This window comes from Lissotriton vulgaris, chromosome 8 (assembly GCF_964263255.1).
Source record: "Lissotriton vulgaris chromosome 8, aLisVul1.2, whole genome shotgun sequence".
Taxonomy (NCBI): Eukaryota; Metazoa; Chordata; class Amphibia; order Caudata; family Salamandridae; genus Lissotriton; species Lissotriton vulgaris.
Genome location: NC_141696.1, coordinates 1,141,733,966 through 1,141,760,284, shown reverse-complemented (window position 1 = coordinate 1,141,760,284; position 26,319 = coordinate 1,141,733,966). Strand labels below are relative to the sequence as shown.

The following is a 26,319-nucleotide window of genomic DNA, read 5'->3' as shown; positions in this document are numbered from 1 at the left end:
GGGGTCTGCAACTGCTTAGAATATAAAATCATATTTAAAGATTAATACATTCTAATAAATAAAGAAGCAACATTGAAAATGTTAAAACGTTCTGTAAATGTGAAGGAATTTTAAATTGGACGCAAAAAATGAAGTTGCTATCCTCAGATTGATTCGTTGGAACAGGGCAATTGCATCTAACAGAACATAGTATGGGTGACCTGAACTGAATTTAAAAAAGCTCCAACCTCCCATTCAAATTCAAATTTTAATTTTTGAATATTTGAAATAACACATTTCATCATTTATGTATTTGTTTGCTGATTTCTTGTTTCTTTGTTTCTGTATATTTGTGTATTGTGTTGTGGTTCCAATCATCAAAAATGTTCAGGTCTGGGTCTAAGGATTCCAATAAGGACTCAGTAGTGGTCCCCAGATTGTAATAATGTTTCATTGTGTGTCCCCAGATTCCAGTAATGGTTAGGTGGAGGTACACAGAAGTCAAAAAGTTAAGTACCACTGGGATAGATGACTTCAAGTAAACAATTCTTGTGAGGGGTGACAAAACGAGAACATTGTCTTTTTACTGTCTCCAAATGAAGTTAATTAAACTCCAAGTTTATATGATTTTTTTCAACTTCTAATTCTTATATAAATCTTTTCATAAATCTTTGATTGCCAAGACGTATTTCATGGTTCATTCAGTCACTTCTCCAGGGCTATGTTTTTAAATCCCAACATAAATTGTGTTCATATTGTGAATGGTATAAGAATCCTGTCTTGAAAACCAGACATGATAACTTCGAGATACGTACCCCACTTACAATAAGAGACATTTCTGTTCTGATTTAAAGAAGATCAGTTTGAGGAAGTGACTGAATGAATTGTGAAACGTGATGGGCAGCAAAGATTTATGAAAGGAAATTTATGAGTACCAGAAGGACTAATAAAAAGATCATAAAACGTTGGAATTTCATTGACTTCATTTGGAGATAGTAAACAGAATAAGTACTCTATTTTTGTTGCCACTTACAAAAATGTGTAGACTATGGTATACTGATGAGGCACGTCCATACACAATGAGGGTACTCCGTGCCCGTCTCTGAGTCGTTGCCTAAAAAAAAGCAGAGACTGACTTCTAGCCCCCTTTTTGTGCATACATAGAAAAGGTGGGGATCTGGAAGGGACAATGGTCCGCACACACCTTAGGTACCCTGGCCCACAGGCATACTCCAATTGGAAGCTGTTTGGTTTCCTACAGATTTGAAACCATTCTAAACATGGGACAATTTGTGCTGTGCTTCAATAGATTATCCCAATCTACCTTGCCAGGTAAAGTGTTGAATTTATACACATAAATTAGTGTTATCTTCTTTCATAACCCAACTTACAGAACATTCTTTGAGATGCTAGGTGTGAGTGTGTCAACTTTGGCACTGCATTACATCCCAAGGCCCCTTCTCCCTCTGCACGAAGCATTGGAAGTGCACACTGCTCTTAACGCAAGGAGCCATGACAGGGATTCTCACCTTGACCCCAAGTTCATTGGTATGTTAGAAGGGCTCAGCTCTTTTATTTGGTGTCCTCTCCCTCACATTGACATTATCAAGGCTGGTAGTTTGTGTAATTTCTCTAGTATGGTGATAGACACTACATCTCATAAAATAATCCTTAATCGGGGTAGCTAGTCAATGCTGTGAAATGGAATTGAAGAACCGAGTATAACTGACATAGCAGTTTCTCATCAGATAGTGATTCATCTCCAGCCAAGTAGCAACCCTAGTCAGCTCCTGCACTGCAGCACTCACAGAACTGCCTCTGCCTGTATCCTGAGGCCTCACACTGATGGCACGGTCTTTGACCACAGGAGCTGGTGGTGCCCCAACACTGATTGCATTGTCGCTGCCCACAGGAGAACACTGCACTATGTCTCCCAGCCTCATCACCCTACTCCTACCCAGATCTACTGACCTTGCTCCCACGCAGTCGTGTACACTCTTTCGCATCCATGCCCTAACTCATCCATCCATCCAACCATCTATCTTTGCACTCACTTACTCATCCATTCATGCAGTCAGCCACTCACTGGCCTTACATGCACACTTAGGCTTTCCTGTTTTCAGTTTCTATTTGTAGTGAATCATGGGAGTTTTTTCAGTGTTTCCCAATATTGTCAAAAATTGTAAAAATCTGCGGTTATCAGTGTAACTCTTTTTAGCTCCATACAAATATAATAAGGATGGTGTTTTCAAGTGCTTACAAATAATGTGGCTTTCAGTTCCTTCCTTCCCTCCCCCATTCACCCCTATTAGTAATGTCTCCTTCCTTCTGTCATGCCTCCCAATGTTTTCATCAGTACCTTTCCTTTGAATGTGCTCTACCAACTAAATTTGCATCACTGCCCTTACTTCACTTACAGGTTTCCAAACATTCCTGTGTCCAGGATGCACATAGAGAGGGATCTGTTTCCACCCCAATAAGATTAGATTGCAGCAAATAAAAATTTAATGGTGAATAATTAATGCACCTTTCTGCTTCTCTATTCTTCAGACAAACGACATACATCGACCGAATAAAGATTTTCCACTTAGGATATGAGATATATATCATGGGGTGCTCATTGTTCTGTTCATGCCAACCATTATCACACTTCCCTGTTCCTTGTCGCTAGTTACCAAAACTGGACCAATAAATGTGGTAGTGCTACCTGATCAGGGCAAATCCTTCCCAGATGGTCAAGGGGGAGACATTGAAGACATTTGCTAATGAATGAATATGCAGACTCTTAGCTTTACTGTCTTTGGTGACAGTAAACTTCGGTGCTGTCCAGCTAAAGTGATAAACTGCATGATCTCCAGGATGCCTTAGGTTGGTTGCCTGCGCAGTCATACTATGAAAGAAGTTGGTTTTACATTTTCGGGCCATGTCTATGAAATTGTGTTTTAAATCCGTAAAAGGACCACTAAGAACTGATTTTTACCAAGCATGCTGCTTTTCTTTATTTGGAAGACGTGCAGGGACTGTGCTCCTTCCAGACATGTGTGAGAGTTGCACAAGGCACTTTACCTCCTGCTGTCAGTCAATCAATCAATCAGGGTTGGTAAAGTGCAGCTACTCACCCACGAAGGTCTCAAGGTGCTAGGGGAGAGTGGGGCTCAGTTGAGTGATGGGGTCATCTGAAGAGCCTTGTCTTGAGGTCCTACCTGAACTAGAGCAGTGTAGGGACTTGCCGGAGGAGGAGGTCAATCTGGGCCTTGGCTGCAAGGTAGGAGAAGGACTTTCCTCCCGTTCTGGTCATGTAGATGCATGGAATAGTGGCCAGAGAGAGGTCAGCTGATCGGTGGCGCCTCTTGGGTGTGTGGAAGGAGTGAGTCAGGGAAGGAACATTACATTATGATACTACCTCTTGCCCTTGATCCTACTCATTTTTCAGCCTTGAACATGCTGACTACTACACAGTAATGTGCTGTGAGCCGAATTCCTATGAGGTGAGCCATGTACCCAAAATGGGTATGGGAGTAGGTTCAGGGACTTTGCAGATGGTCAAAAGGCATGTTAGGTGCTTACCTTAGCCCAAAAGAGTCATCACAGAGGCATCCATCTTGGAAAGTGTCTGCCTTTACAGTGCTTTGATATGAGAGGATATCAAAGTCATAAACTTGCCACAAAATCCAGTGTTTCCCAGGTTCTACTGAAAGTTATTCCTATTGGTCGTGTTTTATTGGTTAAACTCGGTTTTTACTGAAAACCGGAAACCCTACACACATTTCCCTAATACTACCTTTGCCCCCAGATTGTGCCCTTGCTCTCATACACTGCCCGTGTTCCTCCATCACCATCTAATTCATGTAACCATGCAGCCAACCACTCATTTATCATCCATCCATTTGCATTAACACACTCATTCAGCCACACACTGACACAGGAAATAAATTAAAAACTGCATTCACTTATCATACATATTGGCATTGCAAATGCTTGTTTGCATGTATGTTAATGTGTCTTTTTTGATTAAAAATGTGAGGAAATATGGTACAAAGTAGCACAATTATCTTTTGGCAATATGATAATGAAAGAAATTAATGTCAGTGATTTGGGAGCCATTCCTAACCTCTCATGTATCATTATTCCTAATGCTGTTGACGTACTTGTGAGAAAGGAAACCTTATAAGATAATCAAAGAAAACTGCATCAGTCGCCCTCTCTGAGGGGACAAACTGCCTGATAAATTTTCACAGGTCAAGCCTTTATTCTATTACCATGTAAAATACTACCTGGGAGGGGAGTCAATTCCCTTCATGCATCTTCCTTTGCACAACTCATTGACGCTTTTATCAGCATATCCTATTTTTGTGTGTATGGTCCTGCTTATGATAACCGTCTGCTTTAATGAACTGATTGTAATTTGCGAATGCAACAAGTTGTTACAATTGTGCTGCTGGTTATATGTTTTACAATCTAATCACATACAGTATTTTGTTGACTCTACTACCACAAAGGTCAACAATCACATGAACCACAAACTTTAGTTGCAATCTTTTTCTGAAATGGTCACAAAGCAAGTGACAACCCATTGCATAGGCTAGGTAGAAGCAAAATATATTCTTCCCCAAATGAATTAAGAAGAAGGGGATTGGGTCATATGAGAGAGAGTCATCCTGTTGTATTAGGAACCTAGACAAAACTCACCAAAGCCCATAAGATATACTGAAACTCAGTAAGAATTATTTGTTGTTACTTTTGAATTTGGATACATTGGTTCAATCTGAGTGTCCAGCATGTAGCACCAGTAGCTTCTAGCAAAGCACAATAAAGATCTAAATCGAGATGACTTGCACTGTATGTGGTTTACAGATCTCACTCATCTCCAGAAATTAACTCTGCTGTCTGCCTTTCAGAAATTCATTTTTTAATATGTTCACTTTTTTGTAGTTTGATTGGAAATGTGTGTGTTTGTTTTTTTAGCCTTCTGATGAAGAGACTACCAGTCTGAATGCGCCAATGTCCAACATCACGGAAGAGGATCAACTCAAGGATGACTCACACAATCACCTCAGCCCTCTAAAAGGTATTGTACTGGCTCCATAATATTTTTAAATCATTTCACTGAGCATGTCTGCTATATTGGTATTGTTGTGCTAGGTTGAACCCAGTTCAAAGTGTAGGCTCCATGTCTAATTTAATGTAGGCCCACACATCTGCACATAGGTGAAATTTGTAATGGTTTTTGTGAAGATAACTTGGGTTTGTCCGTAAAGTGATGTCAGACCGATTTCTGTCATGAATGTAGCGTTCGATCCTACGTCGCATTTCCTAGTTACTCCATCCTTATGACAATTTCTGATCAATTGTGCCTTGTGTGGTTTTGTCCTAGAGACAAAGTTCTTTGTGCTAAGTTACTCTTGTGGTGTGATTTAGCTATGTCCAGCTGCTCAAGACAAGTGAGCTTCATCTGGTGATAAAGGCTAGCCATTATTATGAAATAGAAGTCTTGATGTTAGGTCTCCTGTGTTTTATGTTATAATATAACCATGCTGCATTGTTACATGATGGTTTGTAGTGTCCCTGTGTTAGAGGGGTACACAGCTAGAAAAATTGAGGGAAACGTGATCCAGTGACTAAGTTTTTGATTTAGGAAGCGTCAGTTAGATTAATCATCATTTGTGTTGATAAAACAAACTATTAGACATACATAAAATAATAAAACACACACGCAATGGCTCTCTTGCCACAAAACAAACAATGGATATTAGAACATTGACAGTGCATAAACTAGTTCTCAACATAAACTAGACATAGTAAGAAAATTAAACAAAAACCCAGGTATGCAATCGTAATGTTATGAAAAGTCTCAACACAATGGTCATAAACGGTCATTCTTCATTCAAAGAGCAATGATATTTTTGCTTGATCGCACATCATATTTCCTAAGTAATGGTTACAGCCAAACCCTACCGCTCCTTTCCAAGTCTGGACTATTACATACAAAACAGGGTCACTTTTTGTGGTTATAATAGTTTCATTATTCCTTATCTTGGTTGGATTTCTACACACAGCTACATTCATGCAGTTGCAGGTTTGAAAAAGCATCTTGAAGTTCTTTCAAGCTTTTTTCATTGTTATGTTATGTAGTGAGAATAAACAATATCATGAACATTAAAAAGTCATCATATTACTACTGTCTTTGCCATTGGAATGCTGATTTTATGATTTGTTGAAATACTGAGATTTGTGTAGTTCCCAGTTGTCACGATCATGGCCTCACACTGCTGTTGAAGTTCAGGTACCTTCACAGCATGGTCTGAACTATTCCGTCACACACCAGAATTTGTTTTCAGACTTTTCTTTTTTGGGATATGGAAAATTTGTGTGGGTGGTGGTGTTATGCTGTTTTCAAGTAGTTTGACTGTACGTGGTTAGTACAGTTTGGAGTGAGATGCAGAAAGACATTATCAATTTTGGTTTAGGGTGTTGTGTTGTCATGGAGTGATATATTTCTATACCTGGTACTGAAAACTTTCCCAGCAATATACCTCCTTGATACTTGAAGGGATGTCAGTCCGTTTATAGAAATGAAGTGTACAATCTGCTAGATGTTATCTTTTAGAAATAGTTGTTTAAAGGTTTTCCCAGTCTTGCATCTCTAACCATTCCCAACAATGAGCATGCTAGAATCGTTTTTTAATTCATTATTTCAGATAGGGATTTGAGATCTCCTGTGACATTGTTCACTGGAAGGCCCCTTTGAAACATACATCACAAGTCTCAAGGTAGAACACATACATTTAATAGAATGAGATTTACAGTTCCCATTGCTTTATTAAAAAGTCAACAGATCCTGTTGTCAACTGGCCTCTTGTCCCAGGCTCCGTTATCATTAAAACTCGAACCTCATAACATTATATTTCAGTAAAGGAATTCATTCAGTTATCTCTGAGGCCCTCCGAACTTAGAAAATATAGTTCAACAACCACAGTTACTTTACATGATGGCTATCTTCACTGTTCATTTCCTGAGAAAGGTAATGTAAAAGTCAATTATGTGATTGATGTAAATAATGTTAGAACATTGGGATGTTGAGCGCTCCATTGAAGACAGTGAAATGGCTCAGGGACTATGATGGCTGCTATAGGCCTTCGCTCCAATCTTCCTATATTTGTTTTCTGTTTCTCCCTGTTTAATTAGAACACTCTAACCTCAATAGATGGAATATTCGATTAGCGTTATACACCTTGGATATATTAGGTGTTAAACAAACTCACCCAAATTATAACTTGGGTTGAGGGTCTTTAACGACTGGTATAGCCTTCATCAGTGGGCTGTAATATAAATCTGCCTCAGCTACCCACAACCACCAGTGCTGTTCTTAATATCTATCCCATTAGACATTCCAAAGCCTGGTAGGATTTAATGTTAGTGCCCTACAGCATTTTAAGTACTGCTCTCAGAATTTAACAAACATTTTCAACCCTTTTTCCATCCTTTCGCACACATCGTTCTGCAATGTGAAGCTCTAAAATGATCTCTGTACCTAGAGTAGGCAATATTCCCAGTAAGAGGCTGTCTCGTTTCTCATTTGAGCCAAACCATAAATCTTTGTCATTATTTCATGTGAACAAAGATATTATTGTTCCATCATTTCATTCTCATCTTCTGCTGTTGAGGAGCAGCTTTTTACCCTCAACTTTCTTAAGATATTTTCTGCTTCTTTACTGAAAAGATGACCTTTTTTCCTTGTTGTAGTTCTTTTCATCCCTTTTAGCTGCATCTGACAATAGACTAAACTTTTCTAGATCCATGCTGTTCTACTTTATATTCAGTGCATGTTCACAATCTCCCTTGCTACAATGATTAGTCTAGGATAGATTGTATGGCTCTACCTGCAGCAGAGTATCTCCCTCTCCGTGTATCCACAACGGACTGATGCAAAGTAGCTCTGGGGGGACAGCGTTATCCCACCTGTCTTATGTTACCATTTCCATGTGTCCAGTTTCTCTGTTCTATAGGCGATAATGCACTTAAGCTGGTACCTGCTCTTCTTTAACAAATTGTTTCCTTAGTTCTAGGTCACTTTAGAACTTACCACAATAAATATGAAAATGTCACAATTCACCATTAACAACATTCTCTCTTTGTGTCCTGTGTGTGGAGTAAACACCTCCCTATTGCTTTCCTCATCCATATGCACAGGTATTCTAGTAAAGGGGAGGTTTCATATGGATACCATTTTCTTCTGTTAATATTTTTTGATTATAGGTGAGATGTTGCCTTCTTATTGTTACATACAAAGAAATAAACACAAAAATGCAGCCCTGAACAGATAATGAGACAAGATGTATTTACATATAGTAAACAGAAAATAAAAATGAGCAAGGTTGAGAATTGATCATCCTTGAAATGTAACTAACAACACAGCTAGAGGAGAGTGAAATGAAAACATGGAGGAAATTGTTTCAATTAGGACTTGATACCCTGTAATGCAATTCTTAAGTGTTTACTAAAAATGTCAGATTTTCACGAGAATAGGTACAGCCCATGAAAATGCATTCACCTGTAGCTCATGCTGCTCATCGTTTTTTATTTATTTATTTGATTCATGTCCTGCTGCAGTGATCTTAGTTTGTTTTTAGTATACAGAAGCATATGGAGGCGTCGACACTTTTATATACTTGGGTGTCATAATGAAGATTCATATTTAAGCAATAGAACAGCTAGCTATAGGGCGAGAGCCACTCAATTTGATTCAATCAGTCGTTGAACATACTTGATTTCTGAGCTAGAACTCCACCCCAACTGGACGAGGAGAGATTTCGCAGGTTACCACAATAGCAGCTGTCATAAGAGAATATGGATCTCTTATTTTCAGCTGCAGCCTGCACTTCTCATGCACAATTACAGAGGGGACGTGCATTATCTGTTGCACCACCTACAAGGCAGCTGAGGATTTACCAAATCTTTGGGGAGGCCATTGTTGGGATAGATCCAGGTTTAGCATGTACCTTGAAAGGCACAGAAGAAGTGAACATAGTGTAATGTGAATTCCAGGTGTTGCATGGGTTCTCCATTCATGCTCTACCCATTTCACACAGTATGGATGCTGGAGCAGCAAGGGAACAATAAGAATCAGCTGATATGGTACACTAAATAGTGCTGTGTTCAGGGCCTTGCTTTGGCCTGGTCATTACTTGCGCTGGTAGATGCAAAAGCGTGGATTAAGATCATACTTACAAACTTTTTTGGTTTAAACCAGTGGTTAAAAAGATAGCGTCTTTCATCCCGGTCAGGAATTATTGCACTTGAATAGATCAGTAAAGCGTTTTGTCAGCTCTCGTGCGAGTAGTTAGGGTGTCCTGATTAAAGATTTCTGTGGAAAGGAGATCAGCTAGGGGATGTCATATTCCCTCCTCACACATCTCCCACCACGGACCCAGTCGGGTTCTGGGAGGAAAAGGGATATAAGAAAATATAAACAACACTGCCTAATTCTTTAGTTAACTTAAAGACTGGAATATGAAAGTACTTTACTTTCTCAAGCTATGTTAAAATGCAAAACATCTCCCAAGAAAAATTGAACAAAATGTATGGAGAGAAAAATCAATCAATAAATCAGGACATTTGTAGAGCGCACTACTCACCCGTGAGGGTCTCAAGGCGCTGGGGGGAAGGGGAGGAGTGCTGCTACTGCTCGAATAGCCAGGTCTTGAGTAGCCTCCTGAAGGTTAGTAGGTCCTGGGTCTGCCGTAGGAGGATGGGGAGGGTGTTCCTGGTCCTGGTGGCGAGATGGGATAACTATCTGCCTCCAGTGGTCGTTCTTCGGATGCGGGTGACGGTGGCGAGAGCGAGGTCGGCGGAGCTGGCTGTTCGGGGTGTAGAAGGTGAGTCGTCTGTTGAGGTATGCTGGTCCGGTGTTGTGGAGTGCTTTGTGTGCCTGGGTGAGGAGCTGGAAGGGGATCCTCTTGTTGACAGGAAGCCAGTGCAGGACTCTCACGTGGAGTGTGATGTGGCTGTGGTGAGGGATGTCGAGGATTGGGCGTGCAGAGGCGTTCTGTATGCGCTGTAGTCATTTCAGGAGTTTGACTGAGACTCCTGCGTAGAGGGCATTTCCGTAGTCCAGCCTGCTACTGACTAGGGCCTGAGTGACCTTTCTTCTTGTTGTCGGTTGGGATCCACCTGTAGATCTTCTGGAGCATGCAGAGGGTGTTGAAGCAGGAGGATGAGACGGCGTTGACTTGCTTTGTCATGGAGAGTGTTGAGTCGAGGATGAACCCCAGGTTGCGTGCGTGGTCGGTGTGTGTCGGGGCTGGTCCCAGTGTGGTCAGCCACCAGGAGTCGTCCCAGGCTGAGGGGGTGGATCCGAGGATGAGGACCTCAGTCTTGTCCGAGTTCAGCTTCAGACAGCTATTCTTCATCCATTCGGCAACGCCCTTCATTCCTTCTTGGAGGTTGGTTTTGGTGGTGAGGGGGACCTTGGTGAGGGAGAGGATCAACTGGGTGTCGTCGGCGTAAGAGATGATGTTGAGGTCGTGCAGTCGGGCGATGTTGGAGAGCGGTGCCATGCAGTCGTTAAACAATGTCGGGCTGAGGGATGATCCTTGGGGTACGCCGCAGATGATCTCGGAGGTTACAGAACGGAAAAGGGGGAGGCGGACGCTCTGGGTTCTGCCGGAGAGGAAGGAGGTGGTCCATTCCAGAGCTTTGTCTCGGATCCCTCCATTGTGGATGCGTGTGCGTAGGGTGCGGTGGCAGACTAGAAACATTTCTAAAGTATATTATGTATATCAATGACACTTTATTACCATCAGCACCAGAGCAATTCTTTTTTTTAATCTGGAAAACTTTTGTTTCCGATCACTAGTTTCTAAATTCCAAAAGTGCTCTCATGTATCTATATCAATCAGACAATAGTCCTCTCCAGTTTTTTTTGGACTGTCTACATCTTGAAGAAAAGATAAATCGCAAATTAAACATTGAATTATCTCTGAAGTTTTACTTATCTGAAACATGAATAACAGTTACTCGTCCTAAGTAGTACCACTTTAGACAGAATCTTTCTTTCACACATGGTCTTTGAAGGTTCCTGAAGTACAGACAATTGATTATTTTTCATCCAAGGGCACTCTCTTTTAGGTGAGTCAAATATCCATTTCATTCACTGCATACATTACAGGTTTTAGCAAATGCTTCTCTTTTATTGCTAGGTTCAAGGCTGAAAGACGGGTTGGGCAAAACAACACAAGTGAAATTGTGTAGGGCATTATTGTGAACATCTCCCAAATCATTTCCTGATTTTTAATCTTTCAAAGCTTCGGAATTGAATAGCATGAATTGCAAGTAAAATAATGTACCTAGTATAGTGAAATCTGTAATATTACTAAACCCACTTTAATCACAATAAGCAACCCTCCATTTCCATTACTCCATCGAAGTGACAATTCCATCGTATTATTAGTATTTGTTAAGCAGGTGACGGCTGAAATGCACAGGTATGTGTGTATGTTCTATTCCTACCAAACTACAGTGCAATGGAACAGTGTAAGCAGGTTATACTTGGTCCTGTACAGTAGTCCGGAGAGAGGTGGTGTTCTTCTCAGAGGTGAATGGGTAGGTGGCCTCTTCTCTTTGATAATGGAGATGCTCTTTAACCCCTTGGCTGCGGCGGTAATTCCACAGCAGCGCTAGGAGGTAGGGGGAGGCCACGCGGCGGCCCCATTCTCATGATGGAACCACTCCGTCACGAGCCGCGGTGGAGCTGTGCTTGTGACGGAATGGTTCCGTCACGGCCCCGCCCGCCTAATAGAATGCTCAGCGCAGGCGCGGAATCAGCACCGCGCAGGCGCTGCGGCCGGGCCTTGATGGAACCATTCAGTCACCAGCACAGCACCACCGTGGCTCGTGACGGAATGGTTCCGTCACGAGCATGCATGGGGTTAAAGAGCTGATGTGTTGTGATCCTGATAGGCAGAAGGATGTTGGTCCATAGCCTTTAGTTCTTCTCTGAAGAAGAGTAATCATAGTATTTTTTTTTGTGCCTTTCTTTTCTTGCAGTTGGACAATGTCCTATCTCCTTGGGTTCATTTTGCATCCTGCAAAGAACCTCAGGTGGCGATGTTAAGAGTTGTTAATAATCGAGACATTTATATTGTATATAGGTATTAAAACAAGCAAATAATCTAGTTAGTGACACTTTAATTTTGTGGCTTGTTGGTAGAAATGCTTGCTTTACATTTCTCAGATTTCTTTTTCTAATCTTAGTGGAGCCTCATCACCAATCTCCTGTTCTAATTGACAATGACGACTCTGGACACTCAAGACTACAGTATACCGACGATGTCCTCACATCCCCGTTTCTGAACTACATCAAGGCAAGTTTTTCATTAAATCACTCTGTCCAGCAGTGCAAGAATATGCCTCATCTCGTCCACACATGCAAACTGTACACATCCGCAGACATTGAAATAACAATACCTGTGCGTGCGTAATACATTCACATAATTGAAATCCATGGATCTTAGGTTAAAAGATATTACAGTGTATTATCTTTTTGCGGATTGTCAATGCTTATCATTTCTTCTTCATGGGGTGATGTTGATGGAGTATCTAGATATAAAGTTGGAGCTGGAGTGGCATTAGGAAAGCTTTTATGTTCCAGGTAGGCAATTAAGCATATATGCAGTCACATCTACACATACACACATGTTCATGCAATTGTCAAGATACGTGCAATCTATTCAGGTGGTAGTAGCAGAACCTCATTTATACCATCACCATGACGTAACCTGTTGCTCTCTTTACTTATTTGTTTTTGTTTATCGCTATAGTGTAGCTAAATACTAGTAGAGGCCAAGCGGTATTCCTCCCCGCTGAGATACTTACCACCACTGAGATTAAGAGTACGCTGAATTCTGTTATCTTTTTTAATAATCTGGTTTAGAAGAAACCTCTTCCATGAACTGACCCTTGTTTAGGCAATATAGAGTAATTTTGTGACATGACTTGCTCTCTTAATTTATGCAGAAATGCTGTCATACATCCATATGAGAAACATACTCCAGACTTTGTTGTCAGCCAGGTAAAGCCTTTTAATAGTACAGACACTCTGTTCATCACCACCCCCTTTTCTGAATCGTTTTTGGCCACTATAGGTGTGGCAGGGTATACTCAGACATGAGTCCATTGCTCACTGCACCATCAGGATTCAAGCAAGCCGGGCCGATGACGGCTGAAATGCCAGAAACCGGTCCCCGGAAGCTTGTCTCCTTTCTGGTGAAGAATTCGCTTGGTAGTTTAGTCTGCTCTGTTCCCATGATGCACTGGGCCAGGGACAGACTGATTTGCATATAGCCAGGTTCTGAGCTGGGATGGTGCAGTGAGCTAAATAACGGTGATGGATCAAGCCCTGATCTTTGGACTGGGTAAGAGTGGTCTGCTTAATTCAGACACTCTGTTCATCACCACCCCCCCTTTTCTGAATCGTTTTAATAGTACAAGCACTACCACTTTCCAGCCACTACCCTTTCATGCGTGAACTAAACTGAAGGCCTGAATTCAGTCCGCGACGTGCACTGTATGTGGCTGGAGGGCGACTGAACCCTAGCCACCCTTCCCTAACAAAAAGCAGTCCAAAGCTTTACCTTACGAAAGGCATTCTACAAACTAGGCCTTACACAAAGACCTATCCATACCTCCTTTGCCTGTTAAGTGGCTGCGACTGTCTGTGAAAAGTAAGGTGCGACATGGGGATAAAAAGCAGAATTTTCAAATCATGACTGGTTCTGTCTGTCCATGCAACTGCACTGTTACTGCTTTTCCAATGCCAAAGCTGAGCCTGAAAAATGAATTTACTCAAATTGAAAAGCTTACTTTAGGATGAAACCGAGTTTTTCTGTGGAAAAGTCTCTGTATGGTTTACCAAATAAAAAGAGTGTTAGTATAATGTGTTTATTTTCAGACACTGGAAAGCTGTAGTTAGGATGTACAAATAGGCCAGCTAACATATAAATTCAGACATATTATATTATATTGCAGCGGCGGTGGCACAGCTATATATTGCATCAGTTTGGCTGCAGCGGGACGCCCCTACGTTTGAAATGTGGCGGGATAAATTTTATAATATTTTTAATTTAGAATATAGCCTTTTCTCTCTTAAATCAATGAAGCGGAAACAATTAGGCATGCAGAGTTGGAGCCTGGTGGTAGAACATCTGAATTAATTGTATGGTCTGGGTAAAATGGACTGTGTATAATTATTTTTTTCTCTATCAGTAGTTAGGACTCTGTTATGTTTTAATATATTTTGTTATGACATTGAACAACTGTGTATGAATTATGTCCTGTTATTTGCTATGGATTGAATAATAAATACATGTAAAAAAAAAAGGAAAGCTGTTGTTAGGTAACAAAATTATTGAAGTTATGAAAAATATTTATTGCTGATGTTTAAGCAGTTTTTTTGCTGTGTGTGGTAGACTTATTGCTGAACTGGATACTATAGGTCAATTACTGTTATGACTTGCATTTCCTAACTTTTGTGGATTCGTCTCCTATAGTCATAATGGTTGATATGATATTATTGATTCTACCGTCTGCAAACTTAGCATGTATGCTTGGGGTTACTTTTCTGATCCTGTAAGGTCCCTTATAATTCAATGGCAATGCTGCTGTGGGTTTTAAAGTCTTCTCTGGGTCTGAAGTCTATGGCCTGTGATTGCCAGATTACATATTGACTAAGTATACCACGCTGTCCCTTCCAGGTAGGTTCTCAGTCATAATCTACTGGCAATCTTCTGCGAGGGAACATGACAGTAAAAAAGCAAGGCAGTAAAATGTAGATGTTGCACCACCCACCTGGCTTAGGATATAGTGCTTCTGACGTCAGTAATTGAGCTTCCTTTCATTTTCCTACTAAGCTAACAGTTTATTCCTTCACATATGCATTAGTCTTTATAGTGGTGTATGTTAAACAAGCATTGGCAATGCTAATGTCTCAGCTGCAAATCCTATTGGTTTTGCCAATGATCTTTTGTGTAAGATACCTACTGCGGATGCACGCACATGCACCGTGGTCATCTTAGAATGCATTCGTAATAGTTGAACAAACTCATTCAAAGTTGGACGCAGTGAATGTATGCTCATCCAAATGCATTTGTATTAGTTGAACAAATCCATACGAAGGTGGCTGAGTGGATGCAGGCACATCTGTGGCAGCCACTTTGCAATGGGTTTATTCAAATAATGCAAAAGCATTTCTATGTGCTCAACACCTGCACATGTGCACTCATGGATGCTAATACTGAAATGGGTAAAACCACATTTCAGGATAGAGGATTGCCTATTAAACAATGAAAAATATTGAAAAGCAGGATAGGTGTGCCTTGGGGGAGTTGTGGGGTGGCAGCGCAGGGGTGGCAGGGCCGGACTGGGAACCAAAACCGGCCCTGGCAAAGTGCTCGGCCGCCCCCCCTCCCCCCTCTCTCCCCACTGGGGGGGGGGGGGGTGGAGGTGCTGCCGAGCGCTTTACTAGGGCCGGTTTTCGGCCGATTTTGTTGCAGGGCAGATTTTGCAGCTATGACGGCAAAAACGGCCCTGTAAAAAACCGTGAGCCCATGGGGTGCGGCGCATCGGGGGATTGCCCAGTGCCCGCCATGGCCAGTCCGGGCCTGAGGGGTGGTGGGGCATATTTCCCCAAAAAAATTAAGTGAGCAGGAGGCACAGGTAAATAACAGACAAACTGGTGAGGAGGTGGAGCAAAGTAACGATAGAAACAGCGTATGAGGGTAGAGAGCAAGAAAACATATGCACTCCCATGGGGCACTCTGAGAAAACGAAAAAATAATTTCCCTATATGGAAGCAACATCAGTAGTGGGAGGATACAAGTCACCCATTGGAAACCGTGTAAGAACGAAAGACTCCGGAGTGGAACAGACGCACGAATAGGGAGGAAAACCACTGAACCAAGTGGAGACATCTGAAAGACATTGAAGCCATTAAATCATAAGCAAGGGGACCGACCCAAAGCACACTCTATGTATACTGGAAACTGTAGGTCTGTTCAACAAAGAGCTAGAGTTGCCTGAAGCTGAGATATGACAGGACCCTAGACCCTCACCTCTCTGTGAGTTTAAGTGGATAATTTCTGTGTAATGACAAATGTAGTGTTTTTTTGCGACAGTGAAAATGTGACTGCTGCTGCTGCTATGATTGGTTTAGGATCGATGTAGTGTGTTCAGTTTAAATAGTTTTAGATAAATGGCTCATCTTATATTTTGATTTAGTTTCAGTGACTCTTTGTTCTTGTGAATGTATATCCTGATGATTCTCTGTGAAAATCCGGTTGACGTTTAGCTATGATTTCACTCTACGGTTGTAGTGTATCCATTAAAAAAAAATAGCAAAGTAAAATTGTATTGCAATTCAGAAGGTATGCTTTATCGCAATAAATCCTGATTACTTCTTCAGTTTGTATCCGTGGCCATTTCCAAAAATGAATGTGTGTTTTCTATACGTTTCAGTAAAATCGATCAATTTTCCCTCTGAAACAAATAATACATTGGTTTAACATCAGTGCAGTATAGAACAAGGGTTCATCGAAATCGTTTTCTTCAAGCTTGTGTTATTTTCGTGATTGATTAATTAGACAGATGGGTGTATGGTAAGCATGGGCGAATTTTGCGAATCTCGCGTTCACGAATTTTGCGGATTTGCGAACTCGCAATCCGCAAAATCCGCGAATTCTCGCGAATTTGCGGATTTTTTTTTTTGGTGTGTTCGCGCGGGTTTCTGCCAGTTCGCGAGGGTTTTGTACAATTTCGCAAACGCGAACTTACCTGTCGGGTAGCAAGTTTTGCGAACTTGTTGTTTCTACGTGTCCAGCCTGTTTGGGACACTCTTCTTCATCACTGCCACTCTCTGTCACCACTGCCACTCTCTGACTATTCATGCCACCCTCTGGCCCACCCATGCCACCCTCTGTTTCATCACAGCACCCTCTGGTTGTCCAGTGTACATTATTGTGGCAAAGCAAAGCACACCTTCCCTGCCTCAAGTGACCTGAATTAATTTGGGGCTGATTAATGTGTCACAGAATATTTTTTTAGCTGGCACCTGCTTCCTTAGTGCTTCCTGATTAGTGATCTTTTGCACTTGCTAAGTGCTTTCATTGTTGCAAAATTAGTTACAACACCTGCCGTGCCCCAACTGACAATAATGAATTAGGGGCTGATTAATGTGTCACTGGATTTGAACTTCCAGCCTGGCTCCTGCTTGTCTGCCTTAGCTGTAATTCAGGACCTTTGTGTAACTATTCTGAGGGTCAGAGCAGGGTCACATAATAGTTGCAAGTAGGCAACTGAACTCTGGAGGGGCCCCTCAGGAAGCACTACAGGAAATGGCTACTAATGATGAGCTTGAACTTTTGAACCTGGTAAGTAGTTTCAGTTTTGCTAAGATCGTATTTCTGCAATTTAGCGCTTATTCGCGGGGCGCGAAGTTGAACTGGGAAGCCGCGAACTCACGCGAACAGTGCGAGCAAGCCATAAAATCCGCTGCTCGCGGATTTGCGGATTTTGCGGGAAATTCGCGAATCTCGCGGATTGCGAATTTACCGAAAATCCGCAAAATCCGCGAGCGTAACGGATTTTCCGCCCATGCTTAGTGTATGGGATTGGAAGGATGCTCGCTCATTGGTGCTGCTCTGCTAGAGGTGTCCTTTACCCCTAAGTGTTTGGCTGGGCAGCTTGAGGGTGCAGAGGACATGCTGCCCGGTCAGGTGAGGATTCTCTTCAGTCCTCTGTTTGTGACAGCAGTGTTCAGCTGTTCTGTTTGTGACCGGTAGAAATCAGCTGTTTTGGGCTCATTTCACTACTGCTGGGTTAGTGGGTAGTTACTGTGAGCTTTAAGTATCAGACACTGACCTGAGAACAAGATTACCACGCCATGCACGAGGAAACTAGCTGACATGGGCCAAAACTCGGATATCAAATGCTTTCTTTGGAGGTTCATGTTTCAATTTGGGTATTGTTCAGACAAATCAGAATGAACTAAAACAAATAGTTTTCACTGCAACGCGTGTAACTATAATTGGAGTGTATTTTTTTTCTTCCTGGAATGAATAAATACTGTCTCTGCCTGTAAATATGCTTCCCTGCTGAAGTAGTCCTTTGATAATTTTTATTTTTGGTATTTATTCCAATGTTTGTCGTGCGTGTTGAAGAAGTGCAGTGTTTGGCTAAACTTCTGCTTCCGTTCTGACCTCAAACCATGTTTTCATATCATTTCCTTCTTTGCAAGAAAGTGTTTTTCAAAGCACAAAAAAAAGATCACGTAAGTCAGTTTCGAGTGACCGCTTTTAGCGCGGTTGTCTTGGTATTTTGTGGGCAGAGTGTATGCCTGGCACGGTGGACATTTCCTTCCATCTGACAATTCAATGAGGGAAGAGTGAACGGAACAGGAAGACGTCGTAACGTAATGACGTTTAGGGGTGTGCGAGGGTTCCTTGATTATTACATTGTGTGGGCTTTTGTGGGCTCATTTCAGAGGGGTCCCTGAAGAACCAGAAATTCGGGCCACTGAAGGCTTGGTAGGCATGAGTCAGATTTACCGCCTTCCGGGAGGCACGGCTGACCCTAGAGGGGGGAGCTAACACCCCCGCAGGCTGCAGACCAAGAGCACGGCAGCAGCAGGGCACAAGCGCACGCCAAGGAAAAGATCAGCGAAAGACCAACTGAGGAGAGGTTCAAAGGGACCCAATCAAGAAAGAGGGATGTGGTCACAAGCACCGCACGGCCTAAAAGGTGAGCGGGACAAGCAGTCCCAAGCTTTTGTCACAGAGGAAATCGCATGTTCCAATGATGCTGACGGTGAGCTAGGTTACTTACAATACCCAATAGATTGGGGACAAACTAGGGCAGCCACGGACCCCTGCTCAGGATCACATTCACATATTAAGCAGGGGAGCAGAATATCCTCACAGAGGTACATCGGAGGTAGGGGCGGCTCTAGGCTCATGGCGGCCCTGGGCAGGGAGCGTAGGTAGGCGGCCCCGGAAGAGGGGGTCCGGTCGGGGCGGAGTGGGTCAGTGAAGAGGGGGGGAGGGGGTCAGGGTGTTTGGAAGTGGAACAGAGCCAGAGGCCGCCAAATCCCTGCCAGGGGCCACCACGCAAATATGTATCCATCCTCAGAGGACTATTATATTAAGGATATATATTGGTGGGGTGGCCCTGGGGTTTGGTGGCCCTGTGCAGGTGCACAGCTTGCACATGCCTAAGGCCGCCCCTGTCGGAGGGATTACGTGAAGGCACTATACCCAAGGCCACTAGAGTCCAGCGATTCAGCGGGCAAGCAGATTGCCATAAAAGGATGGATTTACCGCACCTGCCACATAACTATTAGTGTGCATATCCGGTTTACCCAGTAATTAAAAAGGGTCGACTCACAGCACACAGTCTGTGCTGAGGTTTCAACCAAGCACCCTTCAGTTGACAATGGCGGTAATGAAATACGGCACAGATAGGATGAGGAGGAAGCCTACGACCAGGTAGGGTCAACAGAGACAAGATGGCAAAATAACTAGTAATATGGCCACGACACAAGAATATTACATGGCATAACTGCCATTTCTTGCTGCATAATTTAAGTGACATCAGGGCTTGGATTTTTTTTTCCCGGAGGGCAAAGACCCAAACCTTACTATCTCTATTGGGTACAGCAATGCTGGATATCACTGAATCCAAGGGACTCCCTCTGGTTGTTTCCCCGGGAATTACACAGATAGCCAGGTTCATCTGTCCAGGGGAGCGATCAACGCTTTCCTCCTGAATGTTGTAGGGGTCACTCGAGCAGTGGCGGCTCCTCTGCTATGGCAAAGGTGCATCTCCCCACTGCTTTGAGCACTGGAAAGGAAATATCAAATGATAATAACTTTGAGTTATCATCATTTTATGTTTCCTATGTGGGCGGGCAGGCCTGCTCTGCTCACGGAGCAGGGCAGGGGAAGAGTGGATTGCCTACTCCTAAGTGCACAATGACTGTTTGGTCAGCCCTCACGGCCGCCCAAACCAGTCATGCGCACTTTCCCCGTTCTCCATGCAGGCTACATTACAGCCTGCGTGGAGAACAAGCCCAGGCCCCCATTGCGTGTCGAACTAGGTGGATCAAAATCAATCACAACGCTGCATTGCAGCATTGTGATTGGTCTTGGGAGCCTGGGTGCTTACTTACAGCGATGTAAGGGGAGCCTGGCTGTTCTTCCTGGCTTCCCGTCCCACGAGGAGAGCAGGAGCAAAGACGCGGGACTTGGCGGCAAGGGAAGTGCTTAATTTTTTATTTCTATATTTCCATTTTGCAACTCTGCGCCCGTCCCCCTGTGGGCCCCCTCACCCCCGCCGCCCTCCCCACCACCTGCGAGTCATGTCGGTCGCCACTGCACTCAAGCAGCTAATTTTCTACTAGTCATGGGGGGGAGCTTTCGGTGGTAGGTTAACCACCTCCAACAAAGCGGGGAGTCACGAGGTTTAACAATAAAAATCTTAACACAAGGATGTAAAAGGGCACTTACCTGAACAAGGTCCTTGGGATGCCTTACGGCAGGGATAATTGAGGGCAGACAAAAGGGTAAAAACAGTCAGCGCTGGGCAGGCACGGCACTTGAAGCTCAGGCATGGCCACGGGGCCATGAACGCCAGACATTCTGCAGCAAGTTGAAGCCTCGAAGCCGCAACCCACTGTATCAAGTAAGTGACAGAAGTAGAGCTCCCACGACAGTTGGAATGTGATTTATGACAACCTTTGAGTCATCATGACTGTATGGATGATGCGTTGCAGGATTATGCAAGTTATGGTTATGAATTTGCAAGAAAGTATAGAATGTACAATGTATAATTTATTATGAAAATGCCTTATGTTGTCGTCCAAGATAAGCTAGAAATGAGCATGTTGTTGACCAATGCATCATGAAATGTGTGTACCCACTTATGATGTGATTGAACTGCAGCTGTTCTGACCCCACAAAAGTTCTTAGTGTAGATAATTGATGGTGAAGAAAGAATGGCTGGAGGGCCCGTGAGATGCGTGCACAGCTGGGGGTGAGGTGGTGTTACAGCCGACCAGTAGGCACAACTGACCCTAGAGCGAGGGAGGCTAACACCCCCCACCGGCGACAGACAAAGGGCACTGTAGCAGCAGGGCATGACCGCGCGTCAAAGAAAAGGTCAGCGAGTGACCAAGCGAGTTTGGGTTCAAAGATCCCAATCAAGAAAGAGGGGCATGGTCACAAACACGGCCTAAAAGGCAACCGGGACAAGCAGTCCCCAGCTTTGTCGCCGGAGGAAATAGATACCTCCCACCCACCCACACCAGAGAATGCAGTCGTCGTAGCCCAAGTGTGACGAGGGGGCGAGGAGTCACAAGGTTTAACAATAAATATCTTCACATAAGGAGGTAAAAAACAATTGCCTGAACATGGTCCTTGGGATGCCTTACAGCAAGGACTCTTGAGACCAGTGTAATTGTCAGAACAAGTTACTAGGGATACCTTATGGCAGAGACTCTTGAGACCAGTCCCTGGGCAACGTCACTGGATGCCTCATGGCAGGGATACCTGAGGGCAAACAAAACAGTAAGAAATGGTCAGCACTGGGCGGAGATGGCACTTGTAGCCCAGGCATGGCCACTGGCCACGAAGGTCAGAAATTCGGTAGCAAGTTGAAGCCTCCAAGCCACTACCAAGTAAGTGACAGAAGTAGGGCTGTCCCGGCAGCTGGAAAGTGATTTATGACAACCTTTAAGAGTCATCATGAATGTATGGATGATGCATTGCAGGATTAGGCAAGTTATGGCTATTAATATGCAATAAAGTATAGGATGTATAATGTGTAATCTGTTATGAAAATGCCTTACGTTGTAGTCCAAAATAAGCAAGAAATGAACATGTTGATTATCAGTGACATCATGACAAGTATGTACCAGCTTATGATGTGAATAAACTGCGGCCGTTCTAACACCACAAAAGGTCTTGGTGTACTTAATTGATAGGAAAGAAAGAACCAAAGTAGGGCCTGTGAGTTGCTTTCACAGTGTGGGGGTATTACTTTTGAAATGTGTAACTTGTATCTGTGTAATTTGGCCCAACCCTTTAGGTACTCTGAAGACTTCAAGGGGTCTCCATTTAGCTCACGATAAATATGTATGTATGTGTGAGAAATTGGATACTCGTGGGACTCTCTACACATCTGGGGCCCCATCATTTTGCATTGCGCCACTGAATTTTCACCTATTTGTAGAAGGGTATAAACAGAAGTATAACTCTGAAGTATTTGCGCATAGTTACTCACTGCGTACAACCTATGAATTCAAAGAGAAAGGGAGTTAAACTCCTTTGTACTCTTTTATGGTGAAGATATTTGAAGCTTTGGTCTATTAAAAAAATGTGACTCCTGTAAATCTACTCCAATCATAGATTTCTCCTGGAAAAATACACCAGTCACAGATTTCCAGGAGTACTTCTGTGCATTAAATGTTTGTGTTCAAACCAGGTGTAATATTCTTCATGTGTAAATATGAAATAAATGTACTTTTTTTTTTTAAATCTCAAGTGGAAAATTATTTTTCTTTGTAGAAATCCAATCTAATACAACCCTCTCGTTCCATATACTGACAAACTTACTTGCACCCATTTCAGGAGTAGTGTTGTGTGCAAAACCAGGATGGGAAGCAAACTGCAGAATGGTTGTGAATACCCTCAAACTTAAAGCTTGATGGTGTTTCCTATAGAGGCCCACCCTGTCATCCCAGGGGTCTCCATTTTCCTTGTCCGAATCCTCGAACTTGTGACTGCAGCAATCTGCCATGCTGGTGGGATTTCTGCTTTCATAAGTGCCACTTGAGAAGGCAGAATATTGGCATTCCTCATCCTGGGGAGCAGTGTAGTAATTTTATATCCGTAAATGTGTTTTAAGTAGGACTGAACGGAGTTCGCAGAGTTCCGATATGCGGAACTTCGCGAAGTGACAAAAACACTCAGTGAAGTTCCACAAGCGGCGGAGTGCGGCGCAAACTGAAGTTTGCATTGATTTTCCTCCCGCTCGAGCAGAAATTCTGCCCGAGCGGCAGCTCCTGCTTGCCAACTTATCGTCAGGAGCGAGGTAAAAACTCTGCAGAGCAGAGTTTTCTGCATTCTGTGAGCTCTGCGGAGAGCGGAGTGCTGAAAACTCCTCAAACTCCACAAACGGAGCTTAGTTCGCCGCCCTTGCCTAGTTTTAAGCATTTCTCAGGACTTGTATGTTTATCTGAATGAGCCAGTTGTAAAAGTGCACATCGCCCCATTTTCCCTGGATAATGCAGAAACAGGCGCAGGAGTGGAGAGAAAGGCGATTACATTTTTTTATAAAAGTATCTAATTCCGGATTCGTCTGAATTTTATGCACTGCACAAGAGGTATTTTTGATTGGAAGAAGTCCTACCATGCTTCCAAAATGCAGCCCTTTATTTCCTGGGCATTAGCCAGTAAAACTGTAATTAAAGTTAGTGCCCCCACCCATGACAACATGCCACAAATACACCACGATTGGCACTGCTGTGCTTTTGGGAGTGGCACGAATACTGTTAAGCAGTTATTCTGTCGATCGTGCACATTTCAAGGTCGCCTCACATATTTTGCATAGCTGCCACATCCTTTTGCGTAACTCTGCTGGTCCTCGTCCAGATCATTCTAACAAAGCAATTAGCAACATTCAGTACTTTAAATTCAAGCGGACCAGTGTGTTTTTTGTGAAAACAGGTTACCTGGACATACAAAATGGGAGCACTACTAGTGTACTTATAAAGCAGCTTCTCAACTTGAATCCTCCCTCCCACCTACCCCACATGCCCACCGCTCTCATAGAGGTATAAGATTCTAGCGGAGTGTGTTTCCTCTAACAACGCCATGTCCGCACTGGTTTCCTCCAGCAGGGCCCTGTCAGCACCGGCTGGCCTCCAGCAGGACAGTGTCAGTGAATTATCTGGCACCAGTAGTGTAACCATCCCCCAGCTTTGTGGACTTACTGCAGCCCAAGGCCGGACTGGGAACCAAAACCGGCCCTGGGAAACTGCTCGGCCGGTCCCCCTGAGGGGGCGGGTGGGGCTTCCGAGTTATTTGCTAGGGCCGGTTTTAGTCGATTTTTTTACAGGCGGCCTATATTGCCAGCCCCTGGTAACCTAAATTGCCCCCCCAGGGGCCCAAAACCGGCCCCCACCTTAGCAACGCACCGGGGAAATGCCCTGTGCCCACTCTGCCCGTCCGGCCCCGCTCCAGCCGTGGCCCCGGCCAGCCAGGGCTGTGCATCTCCTGTTAGCTGGCTCTAGAGCCGCCCGTCCATGTGAGCTCTCTTTCTAGCCGGGCTCCCTCAGTGCTACAATAACCAAGGAGGTAATGAGAACATTAAAATACCCCCCAGTTGAACCATACCACTAACAACACCAAGCACAAGTTGCGAGTAAACCTGTTACTTTCACCCAGTTATCTTCCTTCCGCACATCTTTCTCCTGTCTAGCCATCCCTTCTCTCTTCTCAAACATCAATAATTCGTCCTTTCACCCTTTCATATACACATGCATCCTCTCATGCGATTGCCCATGTCTCCATGTGTCCATCTATTCACTCCTTCACCTATCAATCCTTTCAATTTTCCATCTATCCTTTCACCATGACATCCATTCATACTCTCACCCTTCCATTCACCTTTCCGTGCCACCCTTCCCCCTTTCTTGCTTATTTTATTTTCACTTTACCTTCCTTTCTCCTCCTGTTCTTTCAACAACCCAACTTTTGTCTCTCAAATTTACGTTTTCTTTACTTTCTCTTTTGCTGTCGTTTTGTATTTGTCCCTTTCTCTGCAAATGACCCTATTGTCATGATCTCCTCCCTTCTCTTCATTTCCTTTGCTGTACATGTTAGTCTACCTCCCACATCCTTCTGTCATCATATTCCCTATCAATTATTGTGCAGACAGAAGAAGCCCATGAACCAGGAATTAGCATTGGGGCCAGTGGCAGTGCCCGCTTAAGCTGCTTAAGTGGGGAGTTCACCACGCCACTGACAGTAACAGCATGAGCTCTCTGCAGCAGTGTGTGGTGAATGGTATTGTAAGTAAACAAAGTAAGATTTCCAAGCAGTGCCTGTGAGTAGGGTAACATAGGAATCCAGAATTGTGAGCCTTGTCAACTAGTGCCTTGTTATTGGTGTAAAAGGCTTGTTGTGAGATCCCTTCTTTGCAGTGTCCAGTCACAGTTATAGGATTCCAGTCACGTTTCTTCCACTGTAACACACTCAGCATTATAACCATCCATGGGCCTGGCTAATAATAGTGTGACCGGTGCAGTGCATCCCATTTTTGGCTGTATTTTACTATTAGGTCTGGAGACGGCCATTTTCCTTGGCTGCACCAAGGCCCATGCTACACTGCCATTAAGAGCTTTCGTCCACAGTCCGGATGGGAGGTGGGTGGAGGTGGGTGGTTGTCCACCACAAGTCATGAAAAAAAGAAGTGGGAGGGCTAACCAAGTTAGGCAGTATGCAAGTCACATCTTGGAGCGTGATCTGGTACGTGACATCACAAACCATGACCTCCCAGGAAGTGACATCAGATCTTAAGACCCCACATAGTTTTAGCAGGTCTATCATGAGTACATTTGAGCACAATATTTAACAAATTAGATTTTGCATTGGGGTTGTGCCAAAATATTGACGCAACCGGATGAAAAATCTGGGCATCACCTAATACATTTATTTTTTAAAACCCTGCCACAAAGAAATTGGCAACAGGGAGAAATATGGCAGTAAATCTGTTATGCTTAATTGGTTGCAAAGTCTGTATTTTAAAATATATTATGGGGTTAAGACACCTGTTGCAGTGATCTTTGTGTTCCTGCTAAATCTCGGGGAAGAATGTTAATAGTAAGATCATTCTGGAGGATAACATATTTGCTGGAGAGATCTGTGTTTTGTCTAGTCTCAGCTTTGAATCAAAGTAGTATTGTGGGTTAATATGTCTCCTGCAAAGCACATTATGTAACACGCAGATGACAGATTTTTATTTTATGTAAATTAGTAAGTGGGTTACTGCTTTTAAATCAAATCATTTTGTTGCTTGCAGTTCATACATTTTAATCCTTCTACTGTACCACAGTGAGCTATGAAGGACATGTGGCTCCTACACCTTGTAACCCTCCCTGTCTTGTGTAACACATCATGTACATTGATTTACACACACATTGATTGTCAGTATGAAATAAAGCACTCTAACGCCCTGAATTGGGATGAGTAGTGCTAAAGCGCCATAAAAGAAATATACCAAAATAGTGGTATT

General features: G+C 43.3%; 1 protein-coding gene across 3 annotated transcripts in view; it reads left to right on the top strand.

Annotated features, from left to right (window-relative positions):
• Positions 1-26,319, top strand: part of LRCH1 (leucine rich repeats and calponin homology domain containing 1) — a 798,407-nt gene that overhangs the window by 474,751 nt on the left and 297,337 nt on the right. For all 3 annotated transcript variants that reach the window (XM_086934995.1, XM_086934996.1, XM_086934994.1), the window contains exons 8-9: positions 4,945-5,047; positions 12,232-12,341. In XM_086934995.1, the coding sequence (XP_086791121.1) occupies positions 4,945-5,047; positions 12,232-12,341 (213 nt within the window). The remainder of the gene's footprint in view (positions 1-4,944; positions 5,048-12,231; positions 12,342-26,319) is intronic.